The sequence below is a fragment of the Dermacentor albipictus genome, unplaced genomic scaffold (assembly GCF_038994185.2).
Source record: "Dermacentor albipictus isolate Rhodes 1998 colony unplaced genomic scaffold, USDA_Dalb.pri_finalv2 scaffold_17, whole genome shotgun sequence".
Taxonomy (NCBI): domain Eukaryota; kingdom Metazoa; phylum Arthropoda; class Arachnida; order Ixodida; family Ixodidae; genus Dermacentor; species Dermacentor albipictus.
This window is the reverse complement of record NW_027225571.1, coordinates 11,240,602-11,263,891: the sequence shown is the minus strand read 5'-3', so window position 1 is coordinate 11,263,891 and position 23,290 is coordinate 11,240,602. Positions and strand designations below refer to the sequence as shown.

The 23,290-nt window shown below is 48.2% G+C and overlaps 1 protein-coding gene across 5 annotated transcripts in view; it reads left to right on the top strand.

Annotated features, from left to right (window-relative positions):
• LOC135909425 (tRNA (34-2'-O)-methyltransferase regulator WDR6) overlaps positions 1 to 23,290 on the top strand; it is a 443,227-nt gene that overhangs the window by 6,734 nt on the left and 413,203 nt on the right. For 3 of the 5 annotated variants that reach the window (XM_065441379.1, XM_065441377.1, XM_065441375.2), the window contains exons 2-3: positions 8,457 to 8,555; positions 14,861 to 14,948. In XM_065441379.1, coding sequence (XP_065297451.1) covers positions 8,457 to 8,555; positions 14,861 to 14,948 — 187 coding nt within the window. The remainder of the gene's footprint in view (positions 1 to 8,456; positions 8,556 to 14,860; positions 14,949 to 23,290) is intronic. The other 2 variants (XM_065441378.2, XM_065441380.1) reach the window with 2 other exon arrangements.

Here is a 23,290-nt window from a genome sequence, read left to right as displayed (position 1 = left end):
CTCATAGAGGTGCAACGAGCGGCGCAGATCACGAGGCTTTCGGGCTCCAGCGCCGGTAGGCGCCTCTTGGAGGCTGCGGGCTTGCAGCCACGTTACAATCATAGCGAGGTGGTTCAGCTGGACGAGAACTCCAGAGGGACCTACGTCGTCAGTCCCTTCCCTAGAAACGTTCACCCGCAACATAATGCGGGCAGGCGAGCAGCTCGTGCCAGGACGATATTGAAGAAAACGGTCGGCATGGAAGCCTTCGTGGACGCAGCTCAATATGGGCGCTCCGGTAAATTCACGGTCACGGCGGTCAGCGAAAAGGGCGAGCTCCTATCTGCGGCCTTGGTAGGCGCTGTGACGGCCGACGTGGCAGAACAGGTGGCGGTGGCGCTGGCGATGCAGGATTCACAAAGGCCGTATATCTACACTGACTCACGCGCGGCCGTCAGGGCTTTCGCTTCGGGAATGGTTGCAAGACAGGTGGAGGTGATTCTGAAAAACAAGTCCAGAACTAATTGTGACCCCGTGCATTATATTATGTGGTTCCCAGCTCACATGGGCGACAATGTGCTGCCGGGCCGCCCGAACCCCAATGAAATTGCTCACCGCCGTGCGTGAGAATTGACGCGCCGCGACGGCGATGGGGCTACATTGGATCTGGAGGAGCTCGGCCACAGCGACCCGTTATTAACATTTCACGAGATCGTCTCCGATTATAAAGAGGAACGCAGGCGCTTCCCGCCTCCACATCCAAATCTATGCAGATCACAATCGATCACGCTTAGGATGCTTCAGACGAGGTCATATCCCTCGCGAAGTTTCTTAAGCAGGATTTATCCAGAAATTGACCCACATTGCCCGGATTGTGGGGAGGTTAGCACTCTACCTCATATGCTCTGGCAGTGTCCTGCGTTACGGGATACGTCCCTCACCAGCGAACGAGACTGGGACGAGGCCATATCTAGTACGCAACTCAAGTTCCAGTCCATGGCCGTCCAGAGGGCCCGTAAAAGAGCGGAGAGGCTTGGCCTCCCGATTCCGACATGGGAGCAGCCAGCGGCGAGCCGGGGGCCCCAACGGGTCTCCACCGGCTAGTCCCTCAGGACCTCAATAAAAGTTCATTGTCTGTCTGTCTATGAATTTCCATAACCAAATTTTCTAACCCCCTATCGTGAACTTTACCCGCCGTGGTTGCTCAGTGGCTATGGTGTTAGGCTGCTGAGCATGGAGGTTGCGGGATCCAATCCCAGCCACGGCGGCCGCATTTCGATGAGGGGGAAATGCGAAAACACCCGTGTACTTAGATTTACATGCACGTTAAAGAACCCCAGGTGGTCTCAATTTCCGCAGTCCTCCTCTACGGCATGCCTCATAATCAGAAAGTGGTTTTGGAACGTAAAACCCCATAATTTAATTGTGAACATTGTTTTTGTACGTCTCCGTTTTATGTCGTTCCCCTACTTCCACCAATCTTCCAATTGGCTCTCACTAATCTCTATTGCGGACATGTTTAATTTCGCCTTGCTCTCGCTGAACCCAAGGGCTTTAAGGAGTCCATTGGTGCCTAAATAGACCTCTGGGCAGATATCTTCACATTCTAATAAAACAAGCTCCATAGTTTCTCTAACTTTACTGCAGCAAGCACATGCTTCTTCCTTCTTACATCTCGCTTTATAGGTGCGTGTTCTAAGGCGTTCTGATCTCGCTTCAAAAAGTAATGAGCTTCCCTTAAAGTTATCATAAATTGTTTCTTTTCTGATTTTGTGTTTTTCCCCTTAAGTAGTTACTCATGGCAGGTTCCTTTTTCATTGCCACCACCCATGAGATTATTTCAGCCTCTCCGACTTTCCGCTTGATCTTCTTTGTTGCTCTGTTGCTCACCTTACAGTCTGAATACTTGCTGGTAAGTTTCCTAGTTCTTTTCCTCCACTGTAAATCAATGTTTTCCCTGTACAGATACCTGATAACTTCTCCCAGCCCATTTACTTTCTTCCATATTCCTCAGCCGTTCTTCATACTCAATTTTACTGCGAGCTTCCCTCACTTAAAACTAGTCCAGCCCATATTACCCTGCACAGCTTCATTTGCAGCCTTCCTGTGAGTGCCCAATGCGAGGCGTCCCACTAACCTTTGGTTCACATCGAGTCGTGATTGTACCTCTGATTTAAAGCAAACAACCGCATTTCCAAAAGGAAGTCCTGGAACCATTACACCTTTCCACATACCTCGGAACACCTCGTACCTATTGTATTCCCATAGCGCTCTGTGCTTCATTATGGCTGCATTTCACTTCCCCTTTACTGTTATTATTTTTTCCTGTGTTTCCATATATTTACTGCCTTCGTTTATCCATATACCAAGGTATTTATATTCTGTTACCCGAGGTATTTCCTGGCCTTGTATCGCCGCTGTCTGTTCACTGTTTTCATTGAATACCATAACACCTGATTTTCTAACACTAAATTTTAAACCTAAATTGTTGCCTTCCTCTCCACACATATTAGCCAGACGTTGCAAATCACTTTGCTTGTTAGCTAGCAACACAATATCGTCAGCATAAAATAAACCTGGAAGCTGCTGCTCTACTACGGTACCCGCCTCTTTGTATGAGAGATTAAAACCAATATTAATTCCTTGTAGCGCCCTCTCCATCCTCACCATGTACATCATAAACAGCAGTGGGGATAATGGCACCCCCTGCCTCAGTCCCTTGTTGATGTCAACTTTCTCTTCGCTCTTCATCTCTTGCCTTTCAACGCAAATGGCATTTTCTAGGTAAATCTCAAAAGCTGTACACAATCGTCGCCTAAGCCTTCCCCTTCCAGAATATCCCATAAAATGTGGTCTACGTTGTCATATGCTCCTGTAATGTGTAGAAAGGCCACATATAACAGTCCGCTTTCTTCTCTTGATATTTCAATACACTGAGTAAGAACAAATAAGTTATCATCCAAATGCCTACCTATTCTGAAGCCATTCTGAAGCTCTCCCAAACTGCCATTATTCTCTGCCCATGCTTGCAGCTTTAATTTGATTGCCTCCATTACTAACCTGTATATTACCGATGTAATGGTCAACGGTATACACGAGTGAATTTTATCTTTCTTCCCCTTACCTTTATAAATTAAATTCATTCTACTTTGTTGCCAACTGTCTGGTATTCATCTATCATTTAAAGCTTTTTCCTCTGCTTTCACCAGAGCTTCCTTACGTTTTGGTCCTAGTTCATTAATCAGCCTAAAGGTAGCCTCTTCTAGTCCCTGTGGCTGTGCGCTTAGGAATTTTCTCTTCGGCTTTCTTTCAGTTGAAATTTTTCAGCACCAGCTCCTTTTTCACCTGGTTCTATTTCATGCTCTTTCTTTCTTTAAATACAATGTTGTCATTGCCTTGGAAAGATTCGGCTGTTATTTTTCAGATGTAATTTAACGCTGCTTGCCCCTCCAGTTTGTTTCCATCTGCGTTTAGGATATGTTGTTGTATTATTTTTGACTTCCTGCCTAATAGTTTTATGTGCTTCCAAAATATCCTAGGTGCGGCCTTCATTTTCTCACGTCTTTCTGACAACCAATGTTCACTTTCACCTTTGTCGTATCCATCTTTGCTAGATATCCATCTTTGCTTGCACCAGTATTTCAACCACAGACTTTTTCTCCTGGTACATTTCTTATTTACTGGCCACTTCATCCTGTGGCAACTGCGCATTCTTTGCCGGCCTGTGCTCTTGGGATGCTTTCTGTCATTTGGCGATCGCTTCTCGTATCTCCCTGTTCCGCCAGCTTTTCCGTTTCTTTCTTCCTTTCCAATGAACACGTTGTTTCTCTTTCCGTATTTATGTTATTATTACACCTAGCTCACTATGTTCCCACTCTTGGCCATTTGCAAACTTCTTCCTCGACTTTTTTGACTATATTTGTTATTTGTTCAGCGTTCAGAATTGGACTGGCCATTTTGCATTTCTTGCTCTCTTTCCCAACTACATATCCCATTTTCAAAATGATGCATTTATGGTGACTCTGTATGCTGCTATGCCCTTCCTCGTCAATGACCATTTCTCAAGTTATCATGAATTCCTTCTGTCATCTGACAGTAATCTATAGTCGATTGCCGGTTCCCCACTTCCCACGTGATCTGCCCTTCACACTTAGGCCCTGTATTCACAATAATGAGATTATGTTGCTCACAAAGGTCTAGCATTTACTTCCCGTTGTTGTCGGTACAGCCATCTAGATTCTGTATGTCGGCATTCATGTCACCGTATAGGGTAATTTCGGCATCATTCCCGAAACCCTTAATATCAGCACTTAGGCAATCCACTAACTCCTGATTCTTCTCTGTGCAACTATTTCCGGTCCACAAATACATTATGCCCAGCCAAGGTTTTTTTCCACTCGTTGTACCTGATAACCAAAGATGCTCTTGACATCTTGAATTTACTCTTCCATTTGGCTCCCTGATGGATGAGTGTTCCGACTCCCCCTCCCTTTCTTTCCGACTTAGTTCTGTTGCACCCTTCCCAAACATAATTGTCAGTCAATGGCGGCTCTTCAGAGTCTCTAAGGTGCATTCTGTAACTGCATACACCACTATTTATTATCTTTTTAACTGCTCCTCAATCTCTGCCCACTTTTCCTGTCTTCTGCCGCTCTGCATGCTGATGTAGCATATTGCATGGCGTGGTGTCCTTGTTTTTCTCCTTTTTCTGTTATTGACAGCGACGCTATTCTGAGGTTTTGTGTTACTGACGGCGATGATATTCTGAGGTTCCCCTAGGGAACCTTCTTTATCGCTACCTACTCTGGCCTCCTGAGTGTCCATGGGCCCCCTAAAAAAGCAACAGTGCAACCAGCAAGTTGCCAGCCCACTTCTCATGCAAGCCTGTAATTGAAATGGATCCCATCTCGTTCAAAACCACCACAACTTCACACTTCCCTGTTTACTTCGACAACCTCAAAACCTTTTTCTCGGCTCATTTTCCACATCGCCTCATTAGCAGCCACTACGGCTCTTTGAATGTGACTGTCACGTGCAGGCACTTCCGGTACCCCGCACACCACAATCTGCACCTGAGGGGACAGCTCACGCAAGTTGTCTACCCCCTTTGCCAAGTGCTGGGCTAGTCCTGTCCCTTTCCTGTTTAGGAAGTCATTTAGCCCACCTGCTACTATGACAAGGTTGGGCACATGGGCATTTTCCGTGAGCTTTGCTTTTGCTCGCTCCATGACAGAACCCAGTGTCCACCCTGGAAATGTCCCTGCCGCCACTCTTTTATGGTCTTTCACCCTCTCCACAATTGCTTCTGAGCACCTAGCCAGATTGGAGTTGCCGGCAATAATCACCATTTGACTCTCTCCTTGCTTGCCTTGCTTCCATTTGTCCTCTGCGTGATTCGTACTTGACACTCCTGCTTTCCTCGCATGGCGGCCTCAAGGCAGGTGCCGCTCTTTCCAGCTACCCTCTCACCATGTCGCACGCATTCCACGTACTTTGCTGACACTCCCGCTCCTGTCATGTCGGTGGACTGTGTTCCATTGTCATGACCATTCTCATTTGCAATGGCGGCCCTGTTCAGCTTTTCCTCGGCTGCTTGAAGTCTTTTTTTCCACTACCTTCCATGCATCACGCTCCTTATTTAACTCATTTTTGAGCTCTTCAACCTGTTTGATAAGCTCATCCTCGAAAGCCTCCATTTTCTTCAGGCTAGCATAGGCATCACAGTGTGGGCCGATTGATTCGATTCCTTCTCCATTCTCATCTGTCCTCTCATCTGCCTTGAGGGACCCCACGCACACTGCACGTTTTGCCGGCTTTCTTGCCCTGTATTGCACGCCTTTTTAATGCAAATACTATATTACTATAATAATGCAGAGCATGTGTCTGCCAGGAAAAACTGATAAGCACAGTATCTAAATCCTTAAAATGCCAGCAAGTAATTCTCGCCCATGTTCTAAAAGCATTCAATGCTGCACAGACTTAAGGTGTGCCATGATTTTGCAAGTGTTCAACCACGCGGCCACGTTCTCACTTTCCTACCAAAGCAATATTCCCGATACCAAAGCACGCACAGTAAAACCACTAATAGCTATTAGTCTTGCGCCTTCCAAGCTACTATTTAAAGGCCATAAAGACTTAACGTCCCACACAGTTGCATGTGTTGAAGCACATGCTGTGAAAGGATGCTCCGACTATCCTGCAAAACCAAATTTACACAAAACACACCTGCTGCCAAAGTATACTGAATAATGATGCATTGTTACAACTTGTAAAAAAAAGAAAGAAAAAATCAAGAAATATAATCGTGCCCAGCCACCAACTTGTGTCGCTAAGTTCAATGCTACCGTGACTTCTTGCAAAAGCAAGTACAGGTAAGTAATTCCTGGTTGGTGGGAAAAATTACCTGTGTTTGCCAAGGGAGAAGTTCAAGTGAACTGAAGTTGATTATAACGCAGACAAAAATATTTTCAAAGGAATCCTTCGAGACAGAAAGCAGTGTATGAGGCCGACCTTGGCAGTCCAGGACGACAAATTGTGGAGGCCCATAGTCGAGAATGCATATGTTAAAGTTGCTTTATCACTAGGATGACATTTTACCTAAGTAACTAAACAAATGGCCTCAAAAGTGCACAGCATTGTCCTTTGGAGCAAGAGGCAAGCACATAGTACAAAATAACTGAGTTATTTTGAGAGCAGCTGGTAAACACCTCTAAAAGTTGGTGTAATGCATTTCTGAACATGTGCTAGGTGCCTTTCATATTGATTATTTACCATACAAACTAACTTGAATACTAGGATTTTGTAATACCATCATGACTTACTGCCAAGGGAAACTAGATTTCTTATTTATCATACATTATATCTGTATTATGTGCAATGCTGTTTTCCTGTGTGAGGTACAGCTACTGTTTCAGATACGACATATAAACTCTGTGCACTTCAAGACTTTAAATACGTTTAAATACTGTTCATAACTCCTGCCCAAAGTGTCCCTGAAAAGTTCTGTTTAGCTAGTGTAGGCTAATTATATTCTGTTGTAATGGTAAGTGTTTTGCTATTTGACAGATGTATTTGTTGATGTGCTTATGCTCCTAGTTCTAGTTGCTGCTCATGTCCAGGGGGGGGGGGGGCGAGAGTCTTTCCAAGCTACCTGACGGGTTTCTTTTATTTTCGATGTCCTGTACAATGTAAGCTGTACACCTGAACTAAAATTATGCTGAAACCATTGATGATGATTGCCAATGTAAGCAAATAGCTGAATGCTACTTTTTGTGCGCAAACAAACAGGGACGAAGAATAGGGGCAACACAAGGACGAGCACAACACAGGACAAGCGCTCGTCCTTGTGTTGCCCCTATTCTTCGTCCCTGTTTGTTTGCGCACAAAAAGTATCAATATGAATATGTTCCAACTAGGCCGACTCGCAGTTATGCTTAGCTGAATGCTTCTAGAAAGCTGTTCGCTTTAATAAATGACTGAAGCACACTTGAAGGCATACAGTTGTTGAAGTGAAGATATTTAGGCAGTGTTTGTTGTTTCATTGCAAAAGTGCGTAGAGAACCAACCCATTAACCAGCACATGTGTAGCCCTAGTATTGGGGGCTCTACATATAAGCCGATTCACCATGTGTATTGTCTCCAGCAGCGCGGGAGTGCCAGCATGGAAGGTGACAGGGGAAGAGGGAGGCGAGAGACGAGGAGGGCAATCTACACCATCTAAACCTTCAGACACCTCAAAGTTCTTGCATAACAGCACACATGCGTCTCAATTAAACAGCTATAAATAGTTGGGATTCGGTGATAAACGTGCCCCACACTGCAGTTATGTGAGTGCATGGTCCCTTTGTATCATTGCTTTTGTATCAGCAGTGAAAGTTCGACCACCTTAAAAATGTGCAAAGGAGCCAAAGAAAGCTGTGGGCTTTAATAATAATAAAAATTAAATATTCTAAAGGGCTATTAAGCATTGTCCAAGAGAGCTTTAGCTGGCCAAATGGTGACAACCTTAGGAGGGGCTTGTATGAGGTTGCAGGTTTGCTTCTTAATTGCACTAACAACATTTTGATGGGACCAGAAAGCAAAAATGGTCGTGTCCTGAGCTGTGAATGCAGTTAAAAAAGCCTCAGAGGGCCAAAATTAATCTGGAGCGTCTCAACAACAGTGTCTCTCATAACCTCTTTGTTTCATTGAATAATGAAGTCGTATATTTTAATTTAGATTACCTTATTTTATTCAATAATTTATTTATCCTATTTTATACTTGCAATGTCATGATGATAGATGGTTGGTGTGGCATATGGCCATCAAGCATTAAATAAACCATAACAGCTACCATTGCGAAAAAAAACAACCCTGAGATGAAATGCAATGAAGCCAATGTGTTCTGAGCCTGCTATTGTGCTCAAGATATAAATAGTCCTAAGGATCCTCACTGTCTTTGCAATTGGCTACTACAGTTTGTTACTGTTTGTGCTCAGGGGAAGGTGACCGAGTGTATGCCTATTCCCTGGAGACCTTGAACCAGGTGGGATTCCAGACAGCATTCACCACCAGCAATGTGCATGGCATACGCATTGGTAAGTGCTCATGCTTCTTGTGAGCTCTCACGTGCCTCTGCTGTGTGAGTGAGGAGGCTTGTGAACCTTGCTGACTTGGCATGGTTCTTGGCCTCAGCCTTAGCCACATTGCATGAGTGGAGCGGATAGACTGCTCTTTCTCACTGTTGCACATAGCCGCGTTAGTGTGCCTAAGAAGCGGCTCACACTCGTGCTCCTCGACTTGTCCCTCTGGCGCTAGCTGGGGCGAGCTAGACATGGCCTCTGAGATTGCACTGGTGCGATCTCAGATACCATGCTTATACCATGGCTATTGCACAAGCCTGCATGGCATGCTGCTGTGAGTGTGTACAGCTTTGCACGGCAGTGAGAAAGGTCAGTGTTGTTCAATGGTATATTCAACGTAGAGGTGCAGGAATATAGAACTGCCACACCAAATGAGTGCTGAACCCGCCGAAAGCGAAATACTCGGCATGCACCTTTTGGGTATATATTGTGGACTCAGGGCCGGGGCTTCAGAGCCAGTGGCCAGCTGAGGCTCTCAGAGATGACACAGGGTGCAAGAGCCATGCAACAGACAACCTTTACTGCCTGAAGCCCCAAACCAACTGGAATTGCTTCCTGGTCACCGTTCCTCATGCTCCAGCCCCAGGCTGACTGCGCGTGGCACGGGCGCGTGACACGGGTGTGTGGGCCAGGCCCAAATGGTGATGATGCTGGGACAGTGGCGAGCCATGCGGCCAGTGTCCCCACAATATAATATATATCTTGGTTTTGGTAACAAAGCTACATTGTCATATCTATTGGCAGGACAATATTACATTAAAACAATCCTCTAAAAACATGGATTTCTATGAGCATTTCAAGGGGAATTTCATTCAATTACGTTATATCCATTGTTTCGTTACATACTGTTTAGGTTCGAGTCTACGTAGAAGCGCCGCGAGAGGGCCAGTGGATGTGGTGGATGGAAACCTCGTGTAGTTTTGAGAATGGCCCCAGGCTGACTGCGATTGGCAGGGGTGCATGAGCCAGGCCCAGATGGTGATGATGGCAGCACAGAGGCGCAGCCATGCAGCCAGTGTCCCGCACTGCCCCCTCCCCTGCGGATCACAGATCTATGTCGAGGGTGCTGTCCATGGGCGCTTCTGGCTCAGGCGAAGCAAGTGCTTCCGCACCCAGTGGATGCTTCTGTTGAGCAGCAAAAGCCTCCTCTCGAAGAAGGTGTGGTCGCAAAGACCGGAGGAGAGCAACAGCAGTCTCCATGGTGCCTGGAACTGGTGGCTGAAGGCCAGGATTGCCAAGCGCAGTGGCAGCGAGACTGGCCCGGTGGAGAGATCCCTCTTCATGAGCGTGCCGGGATATTTCCGGAACGCGGCAAGAGGGGCAGAGTATGCGAGCTTCCTCTGTCTGGTGTGTATAGCGGAGGCTGCTTGAAGGGATATCTCTCTGTGAGAAGAAGGCTCTGCAACGGGTCAGGAACCAGCTCTGACGAGTCCTTGATGAGTGGCTATGACTACAGCTCCTAAGGCAGCCGTGAGACCCAAGCAACAGAGATGTTCGTGTGATCAAGGACGACCCAGGTTGTGACGGTGCAACGGACACCTGGCAGTGAACAATGAGATGTGTGGGGGTAGTAGGGCCTGTACTGGTTGTGGATCTGTGAACAGTGGCAGTACTAGCATTGAGAGCGGGACATCTGGAATATGCCCAGCACATGTACAGCACAGCTGCTCCGCGAAAACGCATAAAAAAGGCATTCCTTTCCGAGCCATCGTATCGGAACGTGACACGTGGCAGGGGACGGTCTCCAAGTTTCTGCAGAAACACTTGCGCATGCTCAGATTTGAGCACCCATTCATGATAAGGAATTCTAAGGAGCTTATCGCATTTCTTCGTGATCATGAAGGCTCGAGGGAACCGTTGTTTTCGTTTTCCATTGATGTGATTGACCTATTTTATTCCATTCCACAAGATATATTGCTATGCGCCATTAGAGATTCCATTGATGACTACGGCCCTGTGGCCTTTCAGAACGCATGTGGTGTAAGTGTGGATGACTTTTTAGAAATTCATTTTTATCTGGCATATCGACCATCGTTAATTTTGAAGGAAAGAACTTCGTCCAAAAGCGCGGAGTGTGCATTGGTTCATGTATTGCCCCTTTATTAAGTGACATATTTTTATCATATTGTGACAAGCGAATTGCTGAACGCATTGACACAGCCTACTCGGCTAAGATTTTTAGATATGTTGACGATTATGCCATTTCTTTGAAAGGGGTTGGGGAGGGAGGCGGTTCAACTGCAGTAGAGCGCATTCTTGAAATTTTCCGAGAAAGCGCGTTTGGGTTGAATTTCACCTTTGAGTTGCCTACACATGGATGCCTGCAGTTCCTGGACATTTTCATTATTATTGCTGGAACCCATGCGTGCTGGAGGTATCAGCCTCAATCAAAAAAAGGTATTTTAAACTACCAGTCAGCTCATTCGAAGCTTGTAAAAAGGGGAATTGCAAAAAACTGCCTGCGTGCTGCTCTTGATAAGTCCTGCCAGCATGAAATGCGACATAGCGTGTTCTTACAGTTGCAAAGACTGCACAGCGCAGGATTTCAGCATGATATGGTCACCTCGGTGCTAGAAACCCTTGCCAAGGAAGCGCGGGGCCCATCAGAGCTCCGCCCAAGCGTAGAGCCGCAACGTCGTAGACCTGTTACCATCCCGTACTACCACCAAATCTCCCACTGCCTTAAAAAGGTGGCCGAAAAATGTGAAGTACCGGTGGTTTTCACGGCGCCCAAAAAACTGGCGGGCATGTGCAACATGGTGCAGGGTAAGAACAAAAGAAATGAATGTCATATCAAGCACGTCGACAGGTTCGTCCCATGCAGAATAGGGGTAGTGTACCAGATACCTCTCTCTTGTGGCAATAGCTACATAGGGCAGACGGGATGGTGCCTAACGTCAGACTGCAGGAGCACCGCGCAGGAGTAGAAGGACTGGCGGGGGGTGGCAAATTGGCTGACCATTGTCGCCAATGTCGTAATTGCATGCCTAGGTTCCGCGACACTAAAGTCTTGAAGATGTTTGCGTCACAACTGAGCCGAGAAATCTTTGAAGCTTACTGTATAAAAATGCAATCTGGCAGCTGCGTGAGCAGCTCTTCAGTGTCATTGAGCGATAAAGAGTTCAAATATTTGCAAGCAAATTTGCGGCACTCACGCCCGCATGCCAACGTCGCGTGATGGCTGTCTGATGATTAGCAAGTGTGATTACGATACATGTATAAATGTGAGATTTCCCGAAGTAAATCTTAGTTGAAGTTCCATGCCTGTCTTGTGTGTTCCTTCTTTGTCCCTTGTTTTTGTGCGGTTACATGATGCATTCCAATAACGACCACCAAGTAGCCCGCTTATCCCTGTTAAAGTCTATTAAATTATCTTGCGTCAGCACAGCATCTATTCAATTACTAGACAGGAAAATCGCATATCTGCAAGGCTAAACCCGCTTCTCCCCCTGCGTATTCAGAATCCCTCAGTCACATGTAATAACTTTTTTATGTGTGTTTGTGTTATTATTTTTCCATTTACCTTGTTTTCCTCTGCCTTAATGTTTTGCCACTGTGCTATGGACTTTAGGAGGAAGTCAGCGCCTGTGTCATCTGTTCACTTTAGTGTGGGCTGTTTGCCATATTATGTCATTGTACCGACAAGCCTGGCTAACTGCCATTTTGCAGTGCCTTGTAGCTTAGAAATGTCAATTTAAGAGAGTTTATTGCGAGCGATATGTTTCCAAGGTTGTTGCCACCAGAGATGCACCAGCGGTGTGCTGAGGGAGCAACGCATTGCTGGCGAGTCTTGGGGGCATGAAAGATATGCAGAAGGTTTCTTTTGCTACATGGTCTGCAGTATCGTAGTGATTTTGCCACTGCAAGTGACTTCAGCATTTCGAAATGTATCCAAGTGACAGCATTCACACTGCTACCATCATATGTCCCAAAGATTGCGTTAGTGTTTGGATGAGCACTTTAGTGGCATCATTTTTGGTACTACCATTGTGCGCCGAACCTTAGTGATTACTTCGTAACATTGCAGATGGGCCTCATTGGTTCGAAATGATCTAGCTTTGTCTGCTTCTCAGTTTCTGTGTTGGTCACAAGTTGAACTGTTAAATTTTTGGTTGGTGACTATGCTTTGATGTTATGGTTTACTTGGGAAGAAGGACATAAGTAGCCATAGAGTATCTTGCTATAGAATCTTCATCTGATGCTGTTCCCAACACTAAACATTTCACCGCTGCTTACATCAGGAGAGCTATGGAGAAATCAGCAAAATATAAAAATTTATGTAGATTGCCTTGCATTCAGAGAAGTTCAAGAATTAATGGGTGGGTGCCAGTTGCACTAACAACTATGCTGGATATTGGGTTGTGATTCCGCCAGGTTTCACCCGACTGCCCAATTTTTATTGCAATAGCAATTATACGGACACTCCAGGCACATTTCTGCCATTGCCATCGCCGTGAGGTTCTGTATGAGTGACAGCATGTTAGGGTGAGGCGGTGAACGCAGTTCAATCTCTTGTGCGCGAGCGACGAACGCCATCCAGATGTGTGCCCTCTATTGTCGTGCATGAGGCAGGGGGGTCAGGTGAGGGGAAGGGGTGTTCTTCTTGGACGGCTGCTAGGGTGCCTTGATGTCCTCCTCGCCCGCCGCTGTGTACAGAGTGCAGACAACTGTGGCGTCTACTACGGCGTTCGCCACACGAATCGCGGACGCTGTATTAAATGCCTCTGGTGGACACTGTGGGACGCGTTGCCGGCCCTCGTATGTCTTGAAAACAATCTTTGACATGGCGAAAGTGCGCGCCCGCATGGACCTCATTTTCAAGGCGATCTGCAATATTTGCAGAGTGCATAGTGCCGGTAGCTTCATTCGTATGCACTGTGCTTTCGAAATTTCGTTCGCGTTAAAGCAACAGTTGTATGAAGGTCAATTGGCTTGCGACTGCTGCCGCGATTCCTAACTCCAGCGTTTTCACAGGCAGTTTCCGCTGTCATCGAGCAAGATATGTTCATGTTTACTTGTGTGCGCATGACACCATGCTGGTTAACTTATTTAAAACATGTTGACATGCTAGTTGGTTTGAATCCATGATAGAATGTGTAAGTGCGACTGAACAAGGACGTAGAAAGAAGCAGACGCACAAAGATGGCGCTGTCTCTGTGTGTCTGTTTCTTTCTACATCCTCATCGAGTCACGCGCACACATTCTACTATTGCTAATTTAATTAATAAGCAAATGTTTGAGTATATATGGCCGATAAGACCACTATCCTTACTTCGCACAGCTATCTACTAATTTGCTATCGCAATAGGTGCTTCGCCTTTCGGGCGGAACTGCGAATTTTTTAATTCTGTTTCTGAACGCTAAGTTTTCTGCAACCTATGTTAGGATTAGGACCATGCCAGCCAAGCCAGAAGCTTTGGGAACCCCTTAAACAGCCACATTAAGCCAATGAAAGTGTATTGGAAATTAACTGTTCCTTTTGTTAAATAATATGTCTGGAAATAAGGAAAAGGGAAATGAAATTGGAGAAAAAGACAACTTGCCGCTGGTGGGAGCCAAGCCCAGTTCTGCCACATTAGGACATGTGTGATGCTTTACCATTAAGCTACTGTTGTGGCCATTCTTCTGTCCAATATCTTGAGTACAGTATTTGTGTATGAATAATATATCTAGCCCTGGAAGCTTTAACCAATTCCACTCGTACTGATGGATGTAGTTGTAACAAAATTTGAACCCCTCGGTTTCTCTTATTCTTCTCGCTCCTTATTTAAACAAGTAAAACTTGGACGGATGCTCAACCCAGTAGTACTTGGCACTGTTGCAAGGTACCTCATTTGTGGTAACCAGCAAGTTTACTTAGTGGAGTCTGATCCAAAAAGCAACAGTTATTTTACTGTCTACTTCCTGTTATTAACATGCGATGCACATTTTGTTCTTGTCAGTTATATTTTGGGTGGGTGTGTGCAGCTTACTGAAGTGACAGCGCCTATCACCAAGTGTTCATAAGATTCTTAAATATTGCTTGTATAACAGAACATTGCTTTAAAAAAGGCGTAGATGTTTTGAGAATGTCAGACATAGTGTCACATTAGTATGTTTGGTCGTAATGCGCAGGTTTGCTTGACTGCAACATTGAAATGGTAGGGGGCTGGCTGGCCAAAATAGGGAATGTTATCTCAAAGCAAATTTAAAAAAAAAGGGAGCTTTAGGCAAGTTGCTAATTTGTGGACTCTTCTGATGTTGTTCTGTATTTGATGCAGTGGGCAAGTCTCTTGCGACATGTGCTGTATTTGGCTCTCGTTTCCTGACAGTCATGACTGCTGAGGTGTCTTCCTCGTCATCTGTGGTGTGAGTCATTTTTACAAACCTTTAATTTGGTTGGCTGTTCTTAAGATAATGTATTGGGCTGGATTTGTTCAAGCCACTAGACAGTGCGCGTGCAGTATGAGTGATACCCACAGCTCAAGAACAAGGTTAATAGCTTTAAGTACTTTATGCCTGAATCATTATTGCTGTGTGCTGTGCTGCGTGTAAACATTTAATGGTAGCATAGGCCAACATGCATACAGGTTTAGCAATGCCAGTGACATAACCTGATGAACCTGTGCTGTTTGCCTGATGTTGGTGTGTTTTGGAATGCGCAGCTTCTAATGGAGCGCACTGTAGGGATCGAGGTGCCTTCCCACACCTCGTCTCCCAGCTCGTATGTTGTGCTCAGCTCGATCTCCGGGAACCGCCAATGTAATGGCAACATGCCGGACACAACTAGCGTGCCTGAGTAAATTTCCCATGCAAACAGTACTCTCTCCCCGGCTCGAATCACAGCATAAGCAAGTGTCACCGGGACGCGCCCTGACCCTGATCGGCCTCTTGAGTGGTGGCCCCTGGGTGCCCTCTCCCCCGAGCCCTCTTCCGCTGTGCGCTTTATTGCTGCGGCAGATGCTCATAGGCCCGCAGTGAGTTGGTTACGTGGGACCTTTGTTGCCGTGACTTCTCGTTTTCACGCTTGGCGGACCGCTTCCCAGTTAGCCCTCGCACAGCAGGCGTGCATACTCGATCGGCCTTGCAGTGAGCCTTTGCCCGTATGCGCCGTGACTGTTGCACTGTGCTGTATCTTGGGTGAATAAACCCATCTGATTGTTGGCGGTCTGACTCTAGAGCCTTCTCTGCGCCGTGTTGGAGAGTCGACAAACCCTGCTGTAGTGCCTTTGTGCATTGTGGAGTGGAAGAGCATCGTGCCCTTTCCTGACCGTCACTCATAGGGTGAGCCTTGTGCAAACCCATCTCCACATAACTGGCACCCAACTCAGTTTCAGCATGGCATCAGAGCAGGGCCCTTCATGGCCCTCGTTCCCTGCTTGATCCCCTGGCTACGGACTTAAAGGAGTACTACTGGCACAAAAATGTTCGATCTTGTTTTTTCTGCTGCAATAAGTAGCTAATGACCCAGTAATCACCGCACGAAACAGCACTGGCTTCAGAGCGCGACAGGTAATTATTTAGAGTTTTGTTTGTAGCGAGAAGTCTAAAGTTTCAGTTTGAAGAGCAATGACATGGGCTATAGAAGGAATGTAAACACAGCTGGACATGTGATCACACAAAACTGTGATCTGCTCACACCAGCGCGCTTGCCGGTGAGAGAGCTTCGTCTTGCTAATTCGTCTGTTAAGCCTGCACATGCTTTGCAGTTTGATTGGATAAACTTTGTTAAAGGTCCTGCTTTGCGATATCCTCGCCATCATCGTTGTCCTTGTTTTCGTTGTCCAGCGGCAACTATTTCCCGCTTGCGGTAGTTGTCTTCGAATTAGACATGGCCAACCACATTTGATTGGATCCACTACAAAGCAGCGACTCGGAAAATGCGGATATCGACAGCTATCAATATGCGTACGCACCGGTAGAAGTAGTACGAGCCATTCGTCGAGGGCATATTCCGGAGCAGGACACAAGTCGAGTAAATGTCGACACAGCATCAAGCCTGGGGGCTACGTAGTCTAGGTGGAAGATCATGGGACTGCTCCAAGCTTGGCTTGTTTTGTTTATACAAAGCACGCTCGAAATGAAACAAGCAAATCTCGCAGCTCTTCAGCGGAGTCTATTCTAAGCGTCCAGCGGCGTGCACGAACTCGGACCACTTCTGCCACTTATTGACCTCAAGCAAGCCAAGCGGGCTGGCGATCGCTGGGAAAAGGTATATAGCCCTAGCTCGCTAGCCATCGGATCCGAGGCCGACGGCCCTTGCGACCCGTCCGCAGCTGGTGATAAAGCATCTATATTCTTCAACACAATCAACGTCTGCACATTTGTGTCATTCATAAGTGATAATACAATTGTCTTCCCGACACCATTGGTAGCGATGCGAAAACGCGTTAGCCAGGCGAGCTGCTTTGCAGAGACGATTACAACGGCGGCTGCGCTGATTGCTTGCAAGTCAAAATCAGGCCAGTGATTTACTATATCATGCGAAATCTTATAGCATGCACACTTTCGAGGTCACTTTATGATTTATTTCGTGTCAAAAACAAATTTTAGCCGATGTTTTTGCCACTGACAGCGGCGAAAGAGGTCAGTGTCACGACCAGGGAGAAAATAAAAAAAGACCAGGGCGATCGGAGCGGCGAGAAACTTGCTCGCAGCGCCCGCCCCGATGACAGCGCAAACTCGTGACAGCGTTTTCTCGGTTGTTTACCTAACTTATCAATGTCACGAGGTGCTGCGTCTTGCGGTTGGCTGTGCGCACATACATTAAACTTGATTTTAAATATGTTCTAAGTTGTATTCACCGTTTGATATTTTGCAGATGATGTGTGTGTGCCCGCATAAATCGATCTCGCATGTTAACTCGGCTTCAAAATTTTGTGTCCGTACTCCTTTAATGTCCTTTGACTTGGACGACACTGACAGCGTGAGCTACGTTCACCTCAGCAACCCTCTGCTTTCAACCACTGGGAGCGATCCCTTCTTTGAACAGCACTTTGGTGATGTCGAGCACTCGGATGTGTATCGTAGTCCCTAGCCATGCCAGTTTCGGGTTTCCTCAACTGTTTGAGACATGCGCGGAGCAGGTGGCTACTAGCCCCTCCGACGTGCTGTTCCCACTCGCTGGTCCCTTTTTGCCCTAAGCGCAGTTGAGTCCCCTGTGTGCCGTATCGGAGCCATCCTGCTTAGGTGCTGGCACAAACTCACTCGCTGGCCTCTCTTTGCCCCGAGTGCAGTTTTATGTCTGATGCGCCGCAGTGGAGCCTCCCTGCCTCGCTTTTGGTGCCAGACCGCTCACTGGCCTCTCCTTGTCCCTAGCGCAGCTGGTAGGCAAGGTCGAGCACGAGCCACCTCGCTCAGCGGACAATGTCCCCGCGCTTTCCGACTACCGCTTGCCTCGTGCGCAGCTGAGTGACATTTTCGACGCACGTGAGCTACCCCGCTCCACCGTCAATCCATTTGCCAGTCGTGTGAGGCCTCGTGCACCTGTTGTAACGGCAACCCAGCTCTCCTCTATGCTGTTTGCTGGCCCCTCAGGGTCAGGCATGCATTTGGGAGAACAGGTGCAAGTTGGCACTTCTCTGACCGCCGTGCCTGGCCCGGATCAAACACTGCTGCACGCTGCAGCCGCACAGCTTCTCCAAGTCTTGATGGAAGTGGCATGCTCGCAGCCTAGTGCTCTAAAGGGAGACCTCCAGTCCCCTCAGCCAGGCATGCCTAGTGGCCTACAAGTACCTCTCCTGGAGTACGGTGGTTATTCAGACCACGTGAGTGCTACGGAGTACCTCGAGGCACTGCACCACCATCAACAGGCAATGCAGCTGGACGACAGCGCGATGCTATGACGACACCGCAATGCACTGTATTGCCCTTCTTGCTAACAGCCCACGTGGCATGGTGGCACCAACTTGTCGGCCATCAACCTTGTTTGATGGAGGAGTTTGGGACGTTTTTCTGCAGCGAAGTCCTCCCTCCTGACTATGAGCACCGCATGCATCGCAAGCTAGAGCTTTGCACCCAACACCCCGATGAATCTCTGCTTGAGTATGTCAGGGCTATGCAGGAGCTCTATCTTTTTGCTGAGCCTTTGGCATCTGACGCTGAGAAGGTGGAGCAGACCATTCGTCAAGCCCATCCAACCTTCGCTGCTTACCTTCGGAGTGCCTGTTATCGTGACCTAAACGAGTTGGCCTCCAATGCGAAGCGGTTTCAAGGTGACATACTGGGAGCGAGAGCCTACCGCTGGCCGCCACTGTTGTCCACCTCTCTCGAACCTCCTTGTGCATTTGCTGGTGGTGACACCTCACCCTGTAATTCCCCGAAATACGAGGTAGCCTCGGTCGCAAGAGAACACCTAGATGGGCATGAACTTTGTGACCTCGCTCTCGACGCCTACTCGCACGCCCAGCTGCGGTGTTTTGCCCCGCACGGCCAATGAGAACGCGAACCCCGTGCCCTTGCGCACGAGGGGAAATGCGATCGTGGTGCCCGTTGGCTAGCGAACGAAAGCTACCGAGCGCTTGAGATGTGCTAAGGCCCCCTCAATCAGATCGAGGCGTTGTCTGCTACCCTTGTCATGAACGCAGCCATATTGCCCCAACATGCAAAGTGCGCAACGCGACGCAAGAGCCTCCTTTCCCGTTGGGAAATGTTGTGAGCCGGCGGTGAGTTCCCCCTCGCTGGCGGTGACTGCAGGAGTGCATGGTGGGGAAATGCAACCTCTGGTTCCATTGGCATGTCGCACTGGAACTGACTCAACTGACTCTTTCCCCATGCTGGCACCTTTCATCACCCTTACGATCGCTGGTCAGCAGTTTGTGGCGCTGCTGGATAGCAGGGATTCAGTCTCACGGTTTGGCGAAGAGTTTATGGCCCATTTGTGCCAGTGTTCTGTCCGCATTAGAGCCTGTGACACCACCTTTCACCTTGCAAGCGGTACGGCTACCTCATGCAGCTCTGTGTGGCTGGTTGTGCACTGGGAGAATCACGTGTGCTGTCAGCGCTTTGTGCATCTCCGAAGTCTTTCAGTGCCTGTGATTCTCAGACGCGACTTCCTCGCATGCACGGGTATCGGAATTGATGTCGCAAGTGGAGGCTAAAGGGCAAGTCCTTCTGGCCCCCTTCAACCCTTTGCTACACTCCCGCTGGCCACAGCAGACCCTCAGACGCCGGATGCGACGCGAGAGCAGGAGGAGAGGAGACTTAGCGCAGCCCCCTTTGCTCCTGTCTCTCACTCCGCTGCCAATACTGTAGCCTTGGTGGGCACGGTGAAAAATGGTCGGTGTGAACCGCTTCCTCACGGGCATTGCGCTGCTACGGCGGTCAAGGTTCCGGCTACCTCGGCGACTACCCCTTTAAGCAGCAGCTCGGACGGCTCGCTGCTGCCTTTGTCTGACAGCTTGTCGATGCACGAGAAAGCATGCCTGTCATCACTGCTGACTGGTTTCAACGCAATGTTAACTGAATGACCAGCTTGGGGGCCCTGTCTTGTGCGACATCGGATCAACACAGGTGACGCGCTGCCGTGGAAATCCAATCCTTGCCTCGTTAGTTTGGCCAAGAGGAAGGCAATCAACCAGGCATTGGATGAGCTTATTGAGACTGGTACTGCCCAGCGCTCAAACAGACCCTTGGGTTCACCGGTGGTAATAGTCCCCAAAAGATATGGCACTTATCCACTCTGTGTGGACTACTGCGAGCTGAGTGAGGCCTTGAGAAGGGATGCTTATTCTATGCCTAATGTGGACTCGGTCATGGCTAATCTAGGCGATGCATGCTACTTCACCCGGGATGCTAGCTGCGGCTACCTGCAGGTTCAGATGGAGCCGGCTGATGCGGAGAAAACTGTGTTCACCTCTCACCGAGGCCTTTACCAGTTTACCTGTATGCCATTTGGCTGCTCTAGAGCTGCAGCTACGTTCCAGAGATTGATTGACCGCGTTCTCGGGGATGCTAAGTGGTGCAGTGCGCTGGTGTATCTCGCTGATGTTGTCATCTTCTCTCGAATGTTCGAGAAGCACTTCCGCCACTTGGAGGACGTCCTCGAGAGGTTGGGTGCTGCTGAGTTGACTATAAACCTGAAGAAAGTGCAAATAGCTGAGGCTCCTATTTCCCTATTTGGCTTTACCATTGACAGGGATCGTGTTCTGCTGTGCGAAGAGAAGGTCCGAGCTATCCTCAAATACCCAACACCGGCAAACATTCAGGGCCTTAGGTGCTTTTTGGGAATGGTGAACTACTACAGACAGTTCTTCCTGAATTGTGCCACTCTCCAAGCGCCCTTGACTGCACTGTTGAAAAGGTGGCGCGATGGAGCTGGGGTCCTGAGCAGGAGGGTGCATTTCATGCACCGTTTTGAGCTCTAGTGGCCACAGCTGAACTGACGCTGCCCGACCTCAACCGGGAGTTCGTTGTCCAAGCTGATGCGAGCCTCTTGGGCCTTGGGGCTGTGCTGCTTCAGGAGCATGACGGCATTCTCTGACCAGTAACCTTTGCCAGCCGGTCCCTTAGCGCCGCCAAGCGAAACTAAAGCGTGACTGAAAGGTAGCCTCTCGCTATAGTTTTTGCTGTCCGGAAGTTCGACTGCTAAGTCGACGGAGTGCCATTTGTGGTGGAGACGGACCACATGGCACTCACTTGGCTTAAAGGGGCCCTGAACCACCCCTCGGGCTTGGTGAAGTAACATAGTCCGTGGGTAGCATATGCTGTTTTGAACATCTCAGCCAAGTTCTGCGGTTGTACGCGGTCCGTGGAGCTCGCAAGCGGAGCACGAGGTCACCTTTTTCTCAAATGCTTGTTTCAAAAACCCCATGATCCTTGCTCTTTTCCTTTGTGCTCTATTTCGTCATAAAGCACACTCCAATACGCGGCTGCTATTGGTCGCTGCGCTCGGCTACACCGCAGCCACCGCGAGGTGCCACCACGAGTCCAGTGCTTAAGCGCACTGCGGCGCTCTGAGGACAGCCGCGTTTGGCTTACGTTTAGCACGGCATAGGCACCAAATCGAAAATTTTAACTGCGTGCCACGGTGACGTGTCCGCCGTAGCCTTCGCAGTGCAAGGCATTGGAGGAGGAAGGGGAGCACAGCTGAGGCCGTGTTTGATTGCCAATAACTCCGCTTCTGCTGAACGCATTGAAGTACTTTTTGTGGCAAAGTGGTTCTGAAATAGCCAATCTTCACTTCAAATGTCTTTCTCCACTTCAATAAAAATTGGTTCAGGGCCCCTTGAAAGGGACACTAACGTGGACTGTTGAAATACCATCCCAGAAACCTCTAAATGCTTGTTTCATGTGAAGAAGAGACTTATTTTAAGAGAAAATGCGTTCTGAAGCGTCTGCGTACCTCTAGCGCAGTTTTATATCGGCCGCCCTCCAATCGAGGAGTGGTGACGTCACGGTCTCATAGTGACGTTGCATCGTCGGTGACTATTGCTTTTCTGTGCAAAACGGAAACGCGCGGCCAGAAACAGAGCCAAGACAGAGCCGACAGCAGCGCGATAGCGGAACTATAGTGGCTAGTGGAAGGGAAAGCGCGTGACGATAAGCTGGTTCTTTATTTTACGATACCAACTTTGATGCTCATTGCAACGGACGACTCGGACAACGATACATTGGCTCGCGATGCTGGGCTCGACTTCAGCGATTTAAGCATTGATGAGCGTGACCTGCTGCTGAGGGCTTGCGCTGCCGGCGTCGTTGCTTGCTATGGCGGCAACTGTGTGTCATGGCTGTACACATTCGCACATTTGTAGCTTTTCCTTCGTGAACACATCGGCAGCGGTGGCGGTGGCACGTTGCTGCACAAGAGTGCTCAAACAACTGTTTTGAATTTTGCAGTTCCTTCGCTGCTGTCCGTCTGCAAGAAGAATTTCCGTATCAAGTGCGATCTGCATTCTGCTGGCTTCGTTGACGCACCGTGTGTGGCTGCCTACGTGCTGTCATCACGTGAAGATACGCCCCCTTCCTTCTGGATATAAAGCTGCGCAAGTCGTCGAGAGCCTTCACACATCGGCAGCGGTGGCGGTGGCACGTTGCTGCACAAGAGTGCTCAAACAACTGTTTTGAATTTTGCAGTTCCTTCGCTGCTGTCCGTCTGCAAGAAGAATTTCCGTATCAAGTGCGATCTGCATTCTGCTGGCTTCGTTGACGCACCGTGTGTGGCTGCCTACGTGCTGTCATCACGTGAAGATACGCCCCCTTCCTTCTGGATATAAAGCTGCGCAAGTCGTCGAGAGCCTTCACACATCGGCAGCGGTGGCGGTGGCACGTTGCTGCACAAGAGTGCTCAAACAACTGTTTTGAATTTTGCAGGTTAGTTGTCTTTTCTTACTGTTGTTAAGCTGCCAGTGCATGCTGCTGCCACTGCTGCCACTGCTGCCCATGGTCTAGTGTCTTGCTTGCAATGTCATCTGAAAATTTTGATCCTTGTTCTGCATGCTACGAAGACATTATAGATGGTGAAGAATTTATGACTTGTGCAGATTGCTGTCAAAGGTTTCATATAGGGAAGTGTGCAGGGGTTGGGGAGCGGAGTTTTAAAGCAAAAAATGCCGAATTAAGAAAAGTCTTGAAATGCTTGACATGTCGGTCTTCGGCGTCTCGCAGTCAGGATAGCAGCAGTGATGCATCTTCTGCTGTCCTATGCAAACGGCTTGCTGAGATTAGTAAGTCATTGGCAAATCTCACGGCCAAAGTGGATGATCTGACATCTT